This window comes from Panthera uncia (genome assembly GCF_023721935.1).
Source record: "Panthera uncia isolate 11264 chromosome B2 unlocalized genomic scaffold, Puncia_PCG_1.0 HiC_scaffold_24, whole genome shotgun sequence".
NCBI classification, from domain to species: Eukaryota; Metazoa; Chordata; class Mammalia; order Carnivora; family Felidae; genus Panthera; species Panthera uncia.
The window spans coordinates 34,541,414-34,562,366 of record NW_026057580.1 but is presented as its reverse complement, the minus strand read 5'-3'; the positions used below and the strand labels follow the sequence as shown (position 1 = coordinate 34,562,366).

The following is a 20,953-nucleotide window of genomic DNA, read 5'->3' as shown; positions in this document are numbered from 1 at the left end:
AAGTACTGAAACTGAACAAGTTTTCAATAACTACCTGCAAGATAGCTGTAGAGTCAAGAGTGTTATCATTGAATACTTTTCAACTTCAGAAATAAATCATTCCTGTGATGTATACTTTGCTTGTGCATAGAAAAAATATGAAAAAAATGTTCTAACTCACTTTAAAAATCAGGTGACCCTCATAGTAAAACCTAAAAATACTAAGTATAGATGCAAGAGTTTGAATTACAAATTAGCATATTCAATTCAGATTATATTAAAATAATAATTTACTCTGAATAATTAAAAATCATCCTAAGAATCAATGTATATAATTCCTAATAAAAAACCACAAATAGACTGCAAAATAAATACATAAATGTTTCAACAGATATGGAAAATAATTTGATAAAATTTAATGTACTCTGGGTTTTAAATTTGCTTAATAAGCTCAAAATAAAATGATAATTCATTGGCATAATAAGGAATATTTATATGTAACATACAGCCAACATCATATTTTATAACAATACACTGGCAAATCATAAACTAGTCAAGAATATCTATTATTACCACTATGATTTCCACCTGTTGTAGAAGTGATAGCCAAAACAAAGAAAAAAACCATAGAAATATAAGGTGTATTTGTTAATTTAAAAACAAACTGGGGACAAATACAATTATTTATAGATAATATGATGTTTTTACCTAAGTAATCTAAAGTAATCAACTGAATAAAAAGCATTGGATATAATAACATAGTTCAGTAAAGTGACCAAGTATAAAATAAATATATATAAATCAATCAAATTTCTGATATTTATAATATATAACCAAAATTAATGGAAGAATACCTCATTCTAACCAAATATCATAATAAACATTTCCAAGAGCAATCATTATTTTAAGTTTATTTATTGAGAGAGAGTGTGTGTGTGCATGAGCAGGGGAGGGGCAGAGAAAGGGAGACAGAGAATCCCAAGCAGGCTCTGCACCGACAGGGCAGTGCCTGACACAGGGTTCAATCCCACAAACTGTGATATCATGACCTGAGCTGAAATCAAGAGTTGGATGCCCAACCAAATAAGCCACCCAGCCTTCCCCCTAAAGTAAGCTTTAAGAATTGTGTGGGACCTATACAATGAAAATAATGAGAGGTTGTAAGAAGAATAAAAAGACTTTCAGGAATAAAAGGACATACCTTGAGGATGAATGAGGAAAAAATAGGTTAATTTAATCCATCAAAATTCTAATGTGCATTCTTGGAGTACTAGTGCAATGCTAAGATATCTTTTTAAAGCAATTCCCAAAGTTTATCAGGAAAAAATAGGTAAAACTAAAAAAGATTTAAAAATTTAATGGGGAAAGCTTGTCTCAACAGAACCGAGTGGGATGTGAAAATAGATATAACACAGGAATAAAGTAGAAAGACAACAAGCCAACTACTCTAGCAGATTAAAAAGACAAAACAATGACAAGAATGAAAAAGTTCTGTGTGAGATTAAGGTGACAGACATCATAAATTAGTGTAGACATAAAAGATTATTAATTAATGATGTGAGACAATTATTAAACAAATGGAAATAAAATTAAGTTAGTTCCTCACTTTATACCATAAGATAAACTGTAGAATGATTAAAATATTCTAATGTTAAGAGGCACCTGGGTCGCTCAGCCAGTTAAGCATCTAACTTTGGCTCAGGTCATGATCTCATGGCTCCTGAGTTGGAGTCCTGCGTTGGGCTCTGTGCTGACAGCTCAGAGCCTGGAGCCTGCTTCAGATTCTGTGTCTCCCTCTCTCTCTCTGCCTCTCCCCTGCTCGCACTCTGTCTCTGTCTCTGTCTCTGTCTCTCTCTCTCAAAAATAAACATTAAAAAATTATAAACATATTCTAATGTTAAAAACTGAAAACACACACACACTCTCCTAGAAGAAAATATGGAAAATAAGAGCACTTTTCAGATCTCAGGATGGGAAAATGCTTTCTAACTATAAAAGCATTGAAAGAACTCATGCAAGTAGTAGTATAAATTTGCCTACAGAGAATAAAAATTGAAACTTCCCTATGATAAGAAAGAGCATCAAAAACTGAAATTAAACATTCATCATCATAAAAAGTAAATATAATTTAAAAAGCACACAACTGGGAAAAATATTTGACATCGGTCTATGACCAAAAAATTTTCATATAGTTTATATATAAAGAGCTTATGTAAATCTTAAAATGACAACAGAAAAAAATGGCAAAGAATATGAAGTTTTTACTTCAGGAAAGAAGAAAAGATGGAAGGCCCTAGGGAGGGAAAGGGGGGGAGGGAGAAAGAAAGGGAGAGTTGGAGGTAGGTAAAGAAGCTAAGAAAAAGGGACAAAGTAAACATGAAGGAAAAAAAATCAAATTACTTAATTCCAAGTATTTTTGTTTTAAAGGGTATCTTTTTCACTTATAAAATTAGCTAAACTAAATTCTAAAGCCCAGTATTGTTGAAAATGATTTCAGAAATTGGAATGACTTTTCTGGAAAGTAAGTTTGAAGCTCTACATCAAGAATTAATGCCCTTAGATTGAAGAGCTCTAGTTTTGGCCATTCATCTTATGGAAATAATTAGGGAACATTTGAGGGCAGGAACATTCATTGTCACATTATACCCATATTAGTTGAATTTATCATTAATCACCAGAAATATTACAAAATATCCAACATTAGTTGTGAGGTGCATCACAAGTAATTTGTTACTATTAATAGTATAAGTACCAAACTAAACATTATTTAATAAATTAGAATACAGTCAAGGTTATCTCTGTAATATCACTCTTACTCCTATTACAATATACTTTGAGTGGGAATAAAAGGAACAAGAGCAGTGGCAAATGCCCATAGAAATCTGCATAAACCAGAGCCTTTTTGAAAATGTTTATTTATTTTGAGGGGGCGGAGGGGCAGAGAGAGGAGAGACTGAATCCCAAGCAGGCTCCACACTGTCGGAGCAGAGCCCGACTTGGGGCTCAACCCCACAAACCATGAGATCATGACCTAAGCCAAAATCAAGAGTCAGAGGCTCAACCGACTGAGCCACCCAGGTGCCCCCAGAGTGTACGCGAGAACTCACTGATTTGTGAACAACATATGTCTATGTGTGTTACAGAGGAAAAAAATAATCAGAACCACTTATAGAACTGAGTTAGGTGCAGCCATTTAAGATATGCAATACAGACATTATAAACTTTGTTTTGGAAGAAGTTTGATAAGATGAGTTAACGTTCACTCTATGTTAGAGGCAGAAGGGAGGGTTGGGCACACAGTGATATGTGTTTTATGAAAGAGCTGGGAGGAAGTTGACCTGTGTTAGAAGTGGTGGTCTCTGGGAGTAATTTTTCTTTTTAATGCTTTCCTGAATTTTCCAAATATTAAGTAGTAAGTGGACATTACTTAATGGCCAGAAAGAAATTACTGTAAAATTATAAAGAGGTACAGAACATTTACAAAGTTATCCTATAATCCTTTTACCTTCCTGCTCCATATACCAATTAAAAATATGTAATAGTAAATATTTAGAGAAGAGGATTTATGCCTTTCTGATTAACCTCACAGAATCAATTCTATCATATACTGAAAAGAAAGACTCGGACAGCACAGAGTAACTTGATCCTCAGCATGTCTTCAGCTAACCTGCCAAAGACAATTTTGTAACTCCTTAAACATTACACAATTAAAAACTAAAACAAAATATAATCATGACATATCATTTTATCCTTCATGAAAATGTATCCTGTTCTTTGAGGAAAGGAGTAATAAAGACTAAATGGGTATACTTTAGTTAACAGTGTTCATTCTTAAGGGACTAAGTTAATGCCCTCTCCAGGGAGAAAAATAAAACAGCATTCAGTGACCTTCACTGAACTTCATGCATTAACCAACTGAAAGCACATCTTTTTTTTAATGCCCTGAAAAACATGCTTCAGGGTTATAGGGTTAACACAATACAAAATGCTGCCAAACTTCCTGTTATTGTTGTTGTTGTTCTTGTTGTTTTCTTAACCCAGGAATCTTCCTATGAGAATACAAGTTTCACATTGGGGTGATGGAAAGGAAGACTTCTGTCCCGTATCCATGCATCTTGTCCCAGAACTGCCTTTCTAATAACTCATGATTCTGAAGGGCACATAAAATATCGTAATAAGTGCATTTTGTGTTTTCATTTATTTCTTGGGAGAATAGCAGTCATTATTAATGTATGTTCTTGACATATCATTGGATTCACATTCCCAACCATTTTGAATTACTACTTAAAATAGTCTTGTGAGGAATGCTAAAAAAAAATTCTCAACTAAGTTGCTGAAGCACAGTTGTTTTCTATGAGTTGTACTATTCTAATTCTGCTTTCTCAAACACTATGAATAGCTACCTCAGGGTTCTCAATCTTTAAATATTATTTTATAACACAGGAGTGTACTAGAAGTCTCTATTTTTTTACTTTTGGGGGAGGGAAATATCACTTTTCATATTTTTCATTGCTTGAAAGACAACATATAAATAAGGATTGATTTAAGTTTTGAAGTTGATGGTACTATTTTCTTTATTTGTACATAAAAAGGGGTCTACACAGGGTTTCTCAGCCTATGCACTACTGACATTTTTGACCAAATAATTCTGTGTAGTGGAGCGTTGTCCTGTACATCATAGCATGTATAACAGCATCTCTGGCCTCTACATACCAGATTCCAATAGCACTCCCCTCCATACCACCCCATTTTGACAACCATAAACATCTCCAGACACTGCCCAAAGTCCCCTGGGGAGCAAAATCTTCCCTAGTCAAGAACTCTGGTCTAAGTCATATCACTCACAGAGAGCCACATGAGTATTATCTATCTTCTCTATCTACTCAAAGTCTTCAAAAAGTGAAATTCCTGTCTCTCAGATGTTGGGACTACTTGCTACTCTATTACTTTACTAGTCCTTAAGTAGTCTACCTAAGGTAAACTACTAAGCAACTAAGCAACTAAGACTTCCCTTAAAAAAAAAAATGAAAAAAAAAACAGCTGACAAAAAAACTAGAATTTAGATTTTAGAGGTAACTGTCACAATGAAAATCCATTTCACTTCTCTTGACATTATTTCCTTGTTTTTATTTGGTTGTAAAAGTCATCTAAATTATTTTATTGCAATGAATATTCAAACTTTTGGTTCAAAAGTCCAAGTAAAGAGATTTTCAATAAGAAGCAAATAACAATATAATTCATATAACGCATACACTTTATTCTTAAACTTTAAAACTAATGTAGCAATAGAGAGTTGAGAATTTCCTTTTTATTATTTTACCATGTTTATTGGAAAATTATCAGAAAATACAGAAAAGTATGTGGATTACCATAATTCTGCCACATCAAGATAACCACATTTAGGTGTTGATCTTTCTAGATGTTATTCTATTCATATAAATATATTCTGTACTATATCCTTAATAAATCACAACTTACACTCCATCCTATGTGAATTAAACATAACATTTACTAGACATTAAGGACAAAATTTGCAATTATAAATATACTTAGCTTTCTCAAACAACTATTTTTTACAGCACTAAAGCACACAATGTTGGGTATCTACTTTCAGCAATTATCTCCACACGCTACAATTTTTCTGTTTCTCTAACCCATATACTTCAGTGGTAACAAGAGAGAAGGGAACCCTCAGGTACAATTAGGGATTTTTTTTCCCTTTTTCATTCCATTCTATGTGTCATCTAAATATAGATGTCAAAAGTCCTAATTTTTCTGAGAATTCTAGGGGAAGGAAGAGAGGGACTTATATTTTCATGGCCACTCTTTATTTTCCTTTGTTCTATATGGATCCACTGAAACAAATAACTAAAACAAAACAAAAAAAAATCCTCACACAAGGCCATTTACATGTTTAGAAAGTCACTGAACATTTTCCCTTGAACCTTAGAAATCCTCTTAATGTCCCTTCTATCTCCACATTCAGGAAATCAGGAACAGTTTCAGAACCTTTGTAGCTCCCAACTCATACCACCTGCCTGATTTTCCATGCCCTTTCTCTTCTCTTAGGAGAAAGAGACATCGTCTCTGTTTTCTACAGAGTTCTTTACCCCCTGCTTGGTTGCCTGCACCACTTCTAGGTCAGTGGAGAGCCCTGAGAGTGTTGACGACACCAAATTCTTGATTATCGTTAAGATTTCCAGTCAGAAGAATCCTGGTAACAAATTAATCTAACTCCTCAATCCAAAAAAGGAATTGAGGAAACCACATGACTATTCTAATTTTATATTCACTGACCACAGTTAAAAGCATGGATCAAGGTAGTAGAATAGGCACTTGTGAATAATTAGGAGACCTGCGGACCTGAGACCAGGGACCCAACCTTACGTAACTGGGTAACAGAGGCCTCATCTCAATCACTGTGACTCCTTTCCATTCTCTATAAAATAAGAATAGAACCTATGCTAATAAGAACATTGGTGACCCACATAATGGTCCACAAAGCATGTTCAAACAAATTGGCTGCTTCTGCCCTCAAAACAATACAGCAAGAGAGATACAGCATCTATAATTATTATCATCCTCATTTATAGGCCCAGAGGAATTAGTGGCCTGGTTGAATCCCATTGAAGTAGCAGAGCTCAAAACTGTCTTTGAATTCAAATACTACACCAAGTGTCTTCTCTCTATTTGGAGGGAAAACTATGAAGATATAATGACATTACATATATAAAGTTTCTTTCCAAATGAAAAAAAAAGTTAATGAAAACCCAACACGTATTGCTGTATTTATTTTCAGAGAACATTGGTAAGATGCAACCACATAAGAATGAGTTCAGGTATTTTCCACATTCTTTCCAAATGGCACAGTACATTATAAAATAAAACTTATCATATCAGGATTAAAACATTACACTATGATGGTAGTTTTTACTTTCATGATGATTCTTTAATTTTTCTGCACTTGCTTTTAACATTTATCCTGCTCCTTATCAACTGGCAGGTGATCCAAACATTTATTCAGCCTAGTCTCTTACACATGAGTGTGTCTGCTTGTGTACATGTGTACACACACACACACACACACACACACACACACACAAACACACATTTCTTCCTCCAGGGTTTCTGATAACGATTTGTTTTTGCCTTGCCTTTGACTATTTACAACACAGACTGCAAGTCCAGCACATTCATTTCCTAAAATGAACTGATTCTAAGAGACTCCCAGGAGCATTTCACAGTGGCCCCAATATTCTTCACTGGCACAGAAAATTAACAATGTACTATATCTGAAAAATTTGAAGCCCCAAAAGCTCAAAAATGTGAACTCCTCAAATATTCTATGTTCTAGATTTCTAATTTCTTTTCCATAATTTTCATTCATTCCTCCCAATTGAACACATTTTTATTGAGTTTTCCCGTGTGCTGAGTCCAATGGTTTCAAATGATACAATTACTTCATCAAAAAAAAAACCCAAAAAACAAAAAATAGGCATTTAACAAAAACCCTCTCCATACTCAATCTATACTAGAATTTGTGGGATCCAAAGGCACAGTTGTTCTCAAACACATAAAAGAGAATCCACTACATTAGGAATTGCTTTTGAAGGAAATAAAGTAATTTCACTATATATACATTATATTTGCTTTCTTAAACCACACATATATTCCTGGGGTGCCTGGGTACCTCAGTTGGTTAAGCTTCTGACTCTTGATTTCTGCTCAGGTCATGATCTCATGGTTCTGAGTTCAAGCCCTACATCAGGCTCCACGTTGACAGCGCGTACCACGTATATTTCTGATTAATATTTGTATTTCAGTACACTGGGACTCTAAACAACATTTTATCCTACCATAATTACCTTATTATTGTGGTTTCCCAACATATATTGATATAAATTTCATGCTATGACTTTTTTGTAATATTGAAAAATTTCATAAAAATAATATTCACATTTGGTTTAAAAAAAATAAGACAACAATCCTCCTCACACCCAATTGCAATAGTCTCAAAAAGGGAAAGTCTTTTGACTATGTTTACATTTTGGAGACTAAAAAATTTAGTTGAAAAAATATAAAATTGAAATAATAAAATAACTAATGTATTTATATACTTATTACATATCTCTTCATGTGCTTGATTCTCATCTATGTAAAATGAGGCTTTAGATCCTCTACTGTAGTACTTTTCTCAGCATTTCTGTAATTTTGATAATCATATTATTATTTTAAGTGTTTTTGGAAATCTCTACTTACACTTCTGTTTCTTGTCCAATAAATTTTAGTCACTTTTTTGACATCACTCTAGGTGGAATAAGGCTGTTTATGCTTCTGCTTACACCCTCAACTTTTGCTACTTTCTTTCCTCTTCTACCTCTGTCAGCTAACTATCCACTTACTTTTACTTTGTCAAGGTTGTAAAGTGAACTGTTAAATATTTGAGCTAATTAAAAAAATGTTCTTCTATTTAAGCCAGGCTGAATTGAGTTTTCTATCACAACAGAAACTCTCTTAAATTCACTGAGCACCCCAAACTGCTAACCCACTGGCCAGGAAAAGGGATGCTATAAAATGATTCTATTTTAGAAGCAAATATCATTGTTAAACCTATCAGTCATATTTGATCAAAACATATCTCATAAAACAAAATTATAAGATGAATTTCTTCAATAGTTCTAAGACAATATCGTACTCAGGAAAAGCCTTTCAAAAATAAAACCATTGTAGAATATTATTTGAAAACAGAGGGATACATTATTTATTTTCTAAAAGAGACACTAAAATTGAAGGAAATGGGTATGTATAGTGATCCTTGCGAAAAGATCTATTGCATTTGAAACATATTCTAGGGGTTACTGTGTTAAGTAAAAAGGCTACTGAAGGGTTACATGGAAAGCGACCATGACTTAATATAATGTATAATATGTATTTCACTTTATATTTAAGTCAAATATTCTTTTTATCAGGGAGACCTCTGAGTTTGCATAAAACATCCATTAATATATGTTCCCTCTAACTTTAACTTTTCTTTTTTTTAATGTTTTTTATTTATTTTGAGAGAGGGCGCGGGCGCGCGCGCTCCCACGAGAGTGGGGGAGGGGCAGAGAGCGAGGGGGACACAAAATCTGAAACAGGCTCCAAGCTGTCAGCACAGAGCCCGACGTGGGGCTCGGACTCACAGAGTGTGAGATCATGACCTGAGCTGAAGTCAGACGCTTAACTGACTGAGGCACCCAGGCGCCCCTAACTTTTCAAAATCAGTGTAATAAATTATCCCTATTTTGTACTATACTTTTCTGCCTCTCTGAAGAAGGTTTTGAGATTCTACACCTAGTGAATCAGATTCCTCTTCCTTTGCGAAGCAAAACCACAGCAGTCTCAGAACTTCATGTTGTCTTCACTATATACTCTGCTTACGTTATGCTCAGCTTATCACACCAGGGTTTATGTATGGTTCAAAATATGTTATTCATGCCTATAATAATTCACATCATTTCAGAAAGTATTTTAGGTAGCTTCAATAAATGCATGCATACAAATATAAGCTAGTAATATACAGGTGAAAAATAATAAGCCAAATATTATGTTTATAAAAAATTTGCAATGAAACAGGCCATAATACCTTCCTAAATTGAGCTGTAAATTTCGTTCTGAGCTTCCTGATAGTTGAAATAAAAAGAAGTTGCAAAGATTTCAATTCAGGGGAAACAAAATTTCTGTTAATACTAAACTCTAAAAGAAATTTCCCTTAGGGACTGTGGTCCAAAATAAAATGAGGAGGGAAACCTAGTGTGCCATTACCAGTGTTTTTTGGAATTTTCTCCCTGTTCCCCCATCTGCATATAAAAATGTCTTGCCATAAATACATCCCACAATGAGAACACTCTGCAGGGTCACGTTCAAGCAATCAGAAAAACACAAGTTTTGTAAAAGCAGAGTTAAAGAGATCTAATGTCATGGTTCACAAAAGGAATTTTCCCGCATCCATGTCAGAACCAGAAAGAAAAATGAACAAATTATTTTTATATTCTCTCTATATAGATATTATTTCACTATTCCTAATAATATCATTTTCAAATGAGTAAACTGCATTCAGTGAATTGGAGAGAAGTCAAACAGAAGCCTGATTTGTCAAAGACACATAAAAATTCAGAGGCATATCAATGATCAGAATCCAGAAGATATGAATCAAGTTATTCTTCATACTTATTCACGAGGGAGTCTTAAGATGATTGTATCTTAAATGTAACAATACAGAAAAAATCAAATTGTCAGTAGTCATATACCAAGATCATGTGATACAACTTATTAAAGGCTGTATGTTTCTGTATTTAAAAAAAATTATCTCTACAAATGCTAAAACTACCCCCAAAGTCACAGCTTCTCTAGTAAACATTTAAATGTGTGTTAAAACTGGCAACTCTCTAAGAGTGACAGCTTTCTTGTTCCATATTTTTTTTTTTTTTTTTTTTTTATTTTTGAGACAGAGAGAGACAGAGCATGAACGGGGGAGGGGCAGAGAGAGAGGGAGACACAGAATCGGAAACAGGCTCCAGGCTCCGAGCCATCAGCCCAGAGCCCGACGCGGGGCTCGAACTCACGGACCGCGAGATCGTGACCTGGCTGAAGTCGGACGCTTAACCGACTGCGCCACCCAGGCGCGCCTCTTGTTCCATATTGAACAAATGATGAAGAAATCATTGATGAAAACCTTTGAAAATATCACTTACTGAACGAAATATCACCACAATGAAGTCAAATATTACCCAATTGATAAAATATTCATTCCCTTTAATAAATGGGTATGGAGTCATCAATTATCAGGAAACTACCAAACACTGGTTTTGACTTAAATACACTTAATAAGTCATGGTCATTGGATTCATACTGATTGATTCTTCCACAATTTTCACTCAGAAAATGAAATCTGTGCAGTTAATTAGTTGAAAATAACAACTGCTGGTTCAATTAAACTTAACAAATTTCACATTCTAGTGTTACCATATGTACATTTGTTTGAAGTAATAATTAAACTTCTGTATGAGATTGCATATTTTGGAACAAAGTAAACAAATTACATTATGACATGGAAATATCTCTAAAAATATACATTTGCTCTTTGAAAATTAAGCACAAATGCTTTAAGTGAATCTCTAATAAATGGCTGCAAAAGTTACTTGATTATATAGGTATAAATTTGACATAGCCATTAATAACTTCTACATAAAACTATGCACACTGGCAGTCAAAGGATACATTAAATTTCTCTCTTAAAACCATATCCATTAAAAAAAGAAAAAGAAAGAAGAAAGAAAGACAAAACAAAACTTAGGAATGTTGCTTTGCTCTAGAATTAAGAGGCTGGAGCTTCATTCATATTTAAGTTATAGGAAAAATGATGGGATCAAAAAATATTTCAAGTTGGAAAAATGTGCAGAGGAAATATTGCTGGGCTTCTCGTAGGCAAGTACCTTGATACTTGCTTATTAGTAAAACAGAAAAAGAGAATAAACATATTTCAGGCTACTGTGCACTTGGTACAACATCTCACAAAATCTTAACAAATGTTATCTAGGTGGATCTCAAAGCACCTTGATAAGGCATGCAGAGTTAGGGATATGATGTTTTGTTAACAGTTAGCCATTAAGAGATTTGCTCAAAGTCAATCAAGAATCTGGATCTTTTGACAAAACTCAGACTTGGGTTCTAAGCCTAAGCAAGGCATAACAGTTATAAGTGTGATTTGATTTTAACATTTGCAAATATGTGTTACCAAAAACTGTTTTCATCACTGCGTAGTCCACTTTCAATAAAGAGCTCAATAAAGTTTACATGACCAACAATAACAATAGCTAAGGAATCCTATTCATATCAAATAAATAACTATAGAGTGACTATTACTTGCAAAGTATTGTGATTAACAACTAGAGTCATTTATAGCAAGTGGTTTATTCAAGTCCTTTCTCTCTATATATGATAATTTTCTATTCAGCTATTTTATCCAACCTCTACTGAAGACACTGTGTGACTTTGTTACAGAAATAAAGTTCACATTACAGATGATTTGTATATAAAACTACATTTTCACTCGAGTGCAATTTTCTTTTAGGAAAAAAAAAAAGTTGGCAGTGCCATGATCACTCGCGTTTTAGAGCAGGATAGAAACTAACTTCTGTTTCAGATACCTGGTGTTCTGGCAAACATTAATACAAATCCATCAGCCTGAGGACTGTCTGTCCGGTTAGACGCTTTAAAGCAATGTTCTAAAAGTAAAGGCCCTAATTTGAACAGTCAACAGTGCTACTACGTGTTTGTGCAGTTTTCTTTCACATGAACTTTCGGCAGAAAAAGAGTTTAAAATTAGGGATTGAGGTGACCTACAAAAGCAGTACGTCCAGCGTTCCCATTTTCGTCAACACCTTCTATTACAATACAGTAATTTAAGGACCAGACCTGCCTCCATAGACTCGCTTCGTGACACAGCTCCGGCGGGCCGGACTTGACTTGCTCTGGGCGCCGGGATCTGGGTCCCACCTCAGGTCTCTGAGCGGTTTGTTCCCAGTGGATCAGGGCGGGTGTGTTGCCGGAGTCGTGTTCCATTGGCTACACTCTTGGGGACTGGCCGGGCTTTCCGACACTTGATTGGACGGAACTGCCCCCTGTAGGCCGAGATCATTGGAGGGTGCGGGAGCCAGGGGGCGGAGCGGGTTCCCCAGGATTCTTGACCGAGCGCGCTCAGCTGCGGAGCAGGGCGCCCGGCGCCCGGTCGGAGCTGGGCTGGCGGCCGCGGAGGGAGGACGGGAGGGTCCTGGCGTGGAAAGGGTCTCTAAGGAGTAGTGCGGTACCGGGGCTAGTAGCCGGCTGCCCCGAGGGCAGTTTCAGATATCCCCAGGCGGCGGCGGCTCTAAGACAGCATCTGTCACCGCTCTTACACAGTCCTCCTTGGGCCGGGCTTCGCTAGCGGCGGCTGGGAAGACGCGGGACCTAGCGTGACGAGCCCATCAGCTGTCAGGAGAGCGGCGAAGCGACCCGAGGGCGGCGGCGAGAGACACACAAAGAACGCGGTGAGCGGCGGCGGCGAAAGGGGGCGGCAAATTCGGGACGGCAACTCCCGGCCGCGCCCGCCCGTGCCGCCGCCGCCGGGGCTGGGTCCGAGGCCGCGGAGACAATGCGGCCGGGCTCCGACCCCGCGCGCCTCAGAGTGCGGGCGCCTGCGCTCCCCCGGCCCCTATTTGACCGTCCCTCGGCTCGCCCAGCCCCCTCCCGGCCAGCTTGGCCCCCGCCCGGGGAAGGGGCGCCCCCTCGCTCCCGCAGCCGGGAAGGAAGTCGGCCCGCGGCCGCCGAGCCCGGCAACTTGCGAGCCGGGAAAAGTTTGCGGCGCCTCCGCGGGGCGGCGCGGCGCGGCGCGGCCCGCCCCTGGCGTCCATGGTCACCGCCGGTGACTTTCTGGACTCGTCGTCAGCCCAGGCCGCGGCGCGGCCGGTGGCGACTGCGGGGAGGGCCAGAGTACGTCCGAGGGCTCCCGCGCAAGGGGCTGCGGGTGAGTTGGCTTTTCCGGCACGAGGGGCTTCAGCGGTCCGGGGTGTCTGGGTTTGGGAGAAGGCAAGGAGAGTGCCTTTTACTACTTTTTCGAGCAGGCGGGGAGAACAAATAAAAGTGCGATTGCTTAAGAGTCGCTGACCTGCCACTGACTTGTGAACCGTATCGGTGGGAACCTTTTAGGAGCCAGAACTACTGAGGGCCTGTGCGGCGTGGGGGTTGGGAGGTGGAAAGATTAGAAGGTCGCGCACCAGCCCTGCCTGTAACTGGCTCTGCGTGACCTTGGACAAGTGACTTAACCACTTAGATCTCCTCATCGGTGATACATGAGGCTAGAGCTACATGATCTGTGGTGTCTTCCCGTTTTTTAAATACATCTCGGTTTGAGATTTTCCTTGGGCCTCAGCGTGGTACACGAATTATGAACCAGTAGGCCAGGATATAGGCGCATGGATTACAGGCGCATGGATTCACCTTTCAGCCTGCTGAGAAGTAACTTTTAAGTCTGATGTTTTCAAACAGTAATATTTGAAGGTTTGAGAGGGTTTTTATAGTGAGAAATAAACTATCCTTTGCTTAAAAACACTTCTTAAAACTGATCTACTTTGCTGCACCATTTGGAGTAGTAGGAGCCAGGCTGGGGACAGAGAACCAAGCCTGAGGGTAAAGTGGCAGGTGCCTCCAGCGATCCCTTCATCCCATCTCTGACTCAATTTAGGGGGAGAACAAGGCTCTTATTATACACACGAGAGAGTAAACAGGGCAGGTGTTTTGTTGTCACTGTTTTTCTGTATTGCTTCTTTCTACTGAAAACTTTTGTGTGGAGGGCAGTGGGGGAGTAGTGGTCTCTAACTTATGGCAAAGGAAAAGAAAATGTCACTTACAACCAAAGTAAGTCTTAAACTAATGTAAATCTTCCTTACAGAAACAGTAACACATAATGCAAGTACATCTTGATCTAATTTTAATGAAGGATTGAAAAAAGCTGCTATGTTCAGTATCACTGATGCCAAGATGGCTTACTTACATAATCTTCTTTGTTGGGATGTGTTAGTGACGTGTATAATTTTGATAAATTATTAATGTTAAAGGTTTAGTCTGAGAATGCTTTTGGAATATTGTCATTACAGGTTGTGTTGCAATACAATGGAGTGCTAACTTTCCTTTATAATGATAACCTGCATTTTTTCCCCAAAAAGTGAAATCAAGCATTTTCCCTAACCCAAATTCTTTTAACTATTAAACATATATTCGTCAGTACAAAATACAGGAGAAGTTATTTTGTTCTCTCAATAATAAATTTTCCCAGTTTTCTCATTATTTATGAGCATGCCTTCTAGGAGTTAGGTGCTCCACTGGACATTTTCTCTTCTCGTGGAGCTTATAACAACAAAAGATGATTTCTTTTAATGTAAGTGCCTAAGTATACTCAATAAATACTCACTGGAAAAAATACCCAGTGCTCAGATCAGAATAATTTAAAATTCTTTTCGCCCATCCTTAAAGAGAATCATTATCATGCTTTGGGGGAAAGAGAGAAGGTGTCAAAGGAAACTGGCAGAAAAACCGAGCTTAATTCCAGTATCTATCCTGAAAGATTGTATTTTAAAATAGGGATACAGATTTAGAAACAGACAAAGACAATTGATAGGGTTTATAGGCAAAAGATAGCAATACTGATTTAACATAATACATTTTATGACCTAGCTTTCTTTGAAGAGCACAAACCTTTGAAAAGGTATGTTTCGTGAATTATCAGTAGTTGTTTACATTGTGATTGAATGTCTAATTAAATGGCCAAATCATAACCATAATATTTCAATAGAGTGTTATCTGATTTTTAAACTCATTGTTAAAATAACATGAAATGAACCTTTCAATGTAGTTGCATGAAGGAAAGTATACCTTTTGAAATCAACTAAATCTGCAGTTAAAAAATTAACTCCAATCTTACACCAAATATAAAATAAGCACTGGAAGTAGCATCTTTCCAAGAAGGTCTTCACTCTAGACAAATGCTATGTGTGTAGAGGGATCCTGTGTGGACCACATCATGTATAAAATATTCTGATTTTCCTAAGGGAAAATAGTCTATGTATGTGTAATAGTCTATTTGTTGACATAAGGAATTTAAGTCCCCAATATTTATAAGCCTGGAAACTTCTGGAAAGCCTTCTAGCCTTATTTAAAAGTAACCACTCAACCTAAAACATGGCATTGATATTTGAACAACAAGCTGACTTTGTAGAATGTGCATTCTCCTCATAGCAGGTTTGCTGGTTTGGCTGTCTTCCAGGGGGTTAGAGCAGTGAAGTGAGTATGGTCCTTTGACCACTTGTATCAGAATCTTCTGTAGCACCTGCCAAACTTCAGACTGCTGGGCAACTTCCTACACTTAAAGGATCAGAATGTCTGTGAGCAGAACCTAGAGTCTGTATTCTTAATAAGCTTCCTCCCAAAGTGAGAATTAATCACACTAAATTTTGAGAATTAGAGTTTTCTTGCCAATGTTTAATGGCAACTGTTGCTTTCCCCAGGAACATTTAAAAAGTACTCCTACCCCACCATGCTCTCTGCCCTGATCACTTCCTCTCCAGCACCAAAATTGGTGGTTTCATCTCTTAATTGTGGCCAGGGATCTCCTCACAAGCCACTTCTATAAGCAAGCCAAAATACCACCTACCTTCTAATTAATAAGCACAGTTAAGGCTGCTTTGGAGCACAGGGCCAAGAGACCCCTTCTACTGTGGGATATTCCCACCACCCTGTCTTCCAGTCACCTCCTAAGTCAACTAGAGAGATTAAGTTTCAAGCAAATAATTGGGAATGGACCCCAAGGAGCAGAAGGTGTGAGAGGGAACAGAGCTAGAATGCAGCATGGAAACCTATCCCCTCAACATAGTTTAACACTCATATTTGATGATTTTAGTTCTCAAGCTGATACTTTGGCAGTCAAGCGAGTGGCTGAACCCAGGCCCCACGCTGTCTGTTATTAAAACTTTCATTTGCAAACCCATAAAATGGCTTTTGTAACCTCTGTATGCATAAAACCCCAACATTTCAGTATTTTCATGTTTATTGAGGAAAAAGGGAAGAGTTTAGGAGAGAAGTTCAAAGCATAGGCTAAGGGGTCAGCCACACCTGATACAAATCCTAGCTTTGCCATTTATTAGCTAGGTGACTTTGAGCTGTACCCTCTACCTACCCTCTATGCTTTAGTTTCCTTACTTGGAGTTTCCAACTCCAACGCCTCATAGGAGTTGTTTTGGTAATTATGTAATACACAAATTAGTGACAGATAATAATTTTCACTCAGTACATACTCCATATGTGTACTTTTAACTTATTATAGTAATTTTTTTAAAATTTCTTTTCTAGCCCTGGAGAGTTGCTGTAGAAGAGGGATAAGAGAGGAAGACAACACAGGAGGAGATAAGTCACTCTGGATACAAGGGAAGGTCATACCGCTATATAGTAATTATTGAGCAGAGGGGAAAGGGACAAGGGAAGGAGTAGACTGCAGTCCAGCTAATAACCTGGGTTTCCTCATGTATCACCCTGGCTCAGGTGCTGTCTCCTCTACCCCCTCCTTTTTTATACCCCTTTATTTAGTACTTAAATACTTTTCTGATTCACTTTGAGAAACATTGATTGTGTTGTCTGCCTCAAAATGTTAATCTTGGTTTTGGATTTTAGGCTCTGTGATCCTCAACCTTGCAATGGCTTAGGGGTACCAACTGTCTCCTTTTGGAATCTAGCCTTTGGAATTATTGAAGGGCAGAGATTTCTATCTCTGATCCCAAAGGAATAGATCCAGAATCCATCTCCAAATTTGCCTTGTCAGAGAAGTGTATGCCGTCAAGACATGGCGATGTGATCAGACAGGCCACTGCCCCTGACTTTGAAAAATACCTTTACTTTCTAGAGCTCATGTACTTTCCAAAGTACTTTGTCTCTCATTAGCTTGCTTTCCCCTTACAAACAGTCCTGTAAAATATTGATATTAGTAGACAGACTCCTACAAGGCCCCTCAAATCTTGCAAGGCTATTCTTCGCTATCTTCACATCATTTTTTTTTTTATTTTCCTAAAATTGAAAACCTTTCATCACTTTCTATTTGTACCCATATCAAATGGAGCCTCCTCTGCTTGGCTTATATGGTGACCTTAAAACCAGTGTCCTATCCTACTCTGAATATATTCTCCACATAGTTCCTGGAACATGGAACACTTAACCACCGGCCTTAGCCCATATTGCTTCCCTTATTAGTGATGCCTCCTCGAACCGCTCAGATTCTACCCATTCTTCAGTTTCTAACTCCTCCTTGGAGCCTTCCTAGATCATTAATTCCTTAAAGATTACATCTTGCTCTGAATTCCAATGGTAGCTACAGCTATTTGGTCAATTATAACCTGGTATTAAAGTCCTAATGGAGAAAAATATAGCATAAATTTGATAAGTAGAAGAAAACACTAGACTAAGTCAGTTTTAGAAGACTTGATGTCTACTAAAGAGCTGTGGGAGCCAAGCCAGATTGCTTTACCTTTGTGGTTTAACATTTTCTGAGCTGTTAACGTTAAGAGTTTGGGGCAGATGATGTCGATGGTTCCTTCTCATTCTGAGGCTTTGGGACAACTTGACCTTCCTAATGTCGGATAGGATTGGGGCTCTTAATTGAGTTCTTGGATAAAAAGGTCAGGAATGGGCACTCAGTTCCTTCAGGACTTGTTCTATCCCACAGATTTCTGATGCTAAACATGGCAATTTTTGAAAGCTGTCTACCTTTTTTGTTAAGCTTTTTAACCACAAGCACTCAGGGAAGGTTAATGGGGGTGAATTAGGTAGCAGGATGATGCATTAAGGATAATAAAGAGTCATTTTGTGAATGACTTCCTATGAGGGAATAAATAAGGTCAGCTATTGAATAAACCATACATCTTAGCATTTAAAATTTACTTTGCATTTCATCTTCATTGAGTAGTGCTATATATAAAATACAGTTATATTTTCTTCTTAATCCTTTCATAAGTTGAAAAACGTTAAAATAGTCAAACTGTAGGATAGACACTAGATTACTTTCCATAGTAATCCATGTTGTAAGTCTGCGTGTCTGTGTGTGTGTGTGTGTGTATGTGTGTGTGTATCATATGCACATTACACTTAAGAAGGGTATCCCTAAGTTATAAGGTGCCATTATACATTGACCAGATTTAAGAAGAGTATCTCTTTAAAATGTGTTGACATTTAATTGACCTTTGAAAGTTCATTCTGTTAATCATACTCAAAGTGCTAAAGCTATGGTTGACTGCTCTGGTGTTTTTACATTGAATCGTGCTTAGCATATAAATTCTACAGTATAATTGTTACTTATTTAGCAAGAGTTTCCTTTCTTCTTTGGAAATATGAGTTGTGTTTTATTTTTGCATCTTTTTTTTAACTTTGCTTCAGGCTGGATAGTGTTAGAGGTTTGAATTGAAATGCCTTCCTGTCATTAGTTGTATGGGGTGTGGCTCCTTAATATAGGAGTAATGGAAATTTCTTGCTTAGTGGAAGCATACTTTTCTTCTGGCAGAAATTTGAGGTGTGCTGCTAAAATTTAGAGAAGCTTAGCACCTCAACACTACATATTTTTAACATAATAAAGTTTTGAAAATCTTTCAAGTCCATTTATGTAACCTAAAACTATCAGTACGAATACTTCTCAATTATTAAACAAGGACTCAAAGGATTTGTTTTCATAGTAAACTCTTAATTATATTCCTTGAATCGCTGTGAGTGGAATTTAACTTTATTATGAAGGATGTACTTGTTTAAAAAAATGTCAAATATGTTTCTTTTTAAAGCTTAACATTTTATTACTATCACCTAGAGAACTTCTGCGGAATTGTTTACAAATTTCTGGGTATTAAATTTATGAAATCAGTCTGTGGAAATAATTTTTAATATGGTTCACTGTCTTACATGTTTCTAAATTAATATTTCTAATGATCATGAAAAAGTAGCTACACTTTTTGCTAAATGTTAATAGAAAAATAAAAACGTATAATTTCCTGTGTTTGCTAGCTTATCTTTGAGATTCTAGACATGGTTTGCAAAATATTTTTATCTTAAAAGCTGTTTTTAAATAGAGAAGATAAAGTTTAAACCATAGTTTTTATTTTCATGAGGTCATCTTACACTTTTCACCTGTGTAGCTCCATATTTGAGATGTGTTCTCTTCCCTGTTTTATAAGTTTTGATGTCATGATATCCTTTATTTATTCACATATTATAAGCATGGTAAAGAGTCTCATCTCGTGAAACTGACCTTATTTTCTCTTCATTGTCTCTCCTTCCACGGTGCCTTTTTTTCCCTGCCTTTTTCTGTTTCTAGTTTTACAACTTACGCTGTCCTTTTCATCTCATTATAGCCCCTCTTCCAAAGGAAAATAAGTTCTTTTGCCTTAGTCCAAACATTTAACTTCAAATTCTATCCTTTTTTAGAATATACAATGAAGCCTCTTAAGGAATATTATGTAAATAATGCATAAAGGATGCAAATGACTGCAGTGCTGAATTGCAATGCTGCAATGCAATGTACCCGAATAGTCAGACATAGGGTATCTCAGGCTAAGGGTGAACTCTAATACTTGCATTTTGTAAACTGGTTTCAACAGGTAGATTGATTTCTTCCTTGGCAATTAAGTGTCTCAGGACCAGGCCAGATTTGGTTAAATACAAAATGTTTAGATAAAGCATGGTTCCTTGGGTTATCTTTCCTGGCAGTTCTCCTGGATTAATGACACATACTGACAAAATCAACACATTTGCTCTTCTTTTCTGTTTGAAGTCTATTTTATCATTATACAGAGCTTTTTGTCATTTGAATCCATATATATGTATTCACAGATATTTTATTTTCATTTTACTAAACAAATTTTTATATTATTCTTTCATTTATCAAACCCTGTTCTAAATACTTTAAAAATATTAGTTTATTTAATTATCTTGACTCTATAGTTATAGCTATCACTATATAATTATAGTTATTATTATTGTACAATTGAGACAACTAAGACACAGAGTTTTATTTAATGGTGGGCCTTAAATGAGGGGAGACTGATAAGGGTAGGCAGAGTGGATAACTTAGCAATAGTGCTAAGAATCAACAGGAAGATCTGAAAGAGTTTTGGGAAGATGAGTCTACATGGAAAGGGTCAGAGACTTAGCTCAACCTAGTCCTAATTAGCAATATGTCTTCCGTTCTCAATTGTAAGCCTTGGGCAGAATCAAGAGCCAAACTTAGGAGACACTCCTCAGTCCTGGGAAGTGATCATTGCATGAGAAGTGACCATTGCCATGGGTTTCAGCTGAGGTGGGCTGTACTGGCTCATTGTGATTCTCAGGGTTGCATGAACCTATATACCTTACCTCCTCCTAGCATTTCTTAGGA

General features: G+C 37.1%; 1 protein-coding gene and 1 long non-coding RNA gene across 2 annotated transcripts in view; one reads left to right on the top strand and one right to left on the bottom strand.

Annotated features, from left to right (window-relative positions):
* LOC125938631 (uncharacterized) overlaps positions 1-12,582 on the bottom strand; it is a 40,117-nt gene extending 27,535 nt beyond the window's left edge. The window contains exon 1 of the long non-coding RNA XR_007462755.1: positions 12,436-12,582. This is a non-coding gene — a long non-coding RNA (uncharacterized LOC125938631). The remainder of the gene's footprint in view (positions 1-12,435) is intronic.
* Positions 12,583-12,713: 131 nt separating this feature from the next.
* On the top strand, positions 12,714-17,860 carry LOC125938630 (putative uncharacterized protein encoded by LINC00472). The gene is made up of 2 exons (XM_049653895.1): positions 12,714-13,522; positions 16,900-17,860. Exons 1-2 carry the CDS (start codon positions 13,151-13,153, stop codon positions 16,927-16,929), a joined length of 402 nt encoding a protein of 133 aa, XP_049509852.1. The 5' UTR covers positions 12,714-13,150; the 3' UTR covers positions 16,930-17,860.
* The last annotated feature ends 3,093 nt before the right edge of the window (positions 17,861-20,953 follow it).

Bases quoted from the DNA above. Each gene is read 5' to 3' on its own strand.
- LOC125938630 (XM_049653895.1), top strand. From the start codon at position 13,151: ATGCGGCCGGGCTCCGACCCCGCGCGCCTCAGAGTGCGGGCGCCTGCG. The intron at 13,523-16,899 runs GTGAGTTGGCTT...TTTCTTTTCTAG, and splicing joins TCCCGCGCAAGGGGCTGCGG to CCCTGGAGAGTTGCTGTAGA.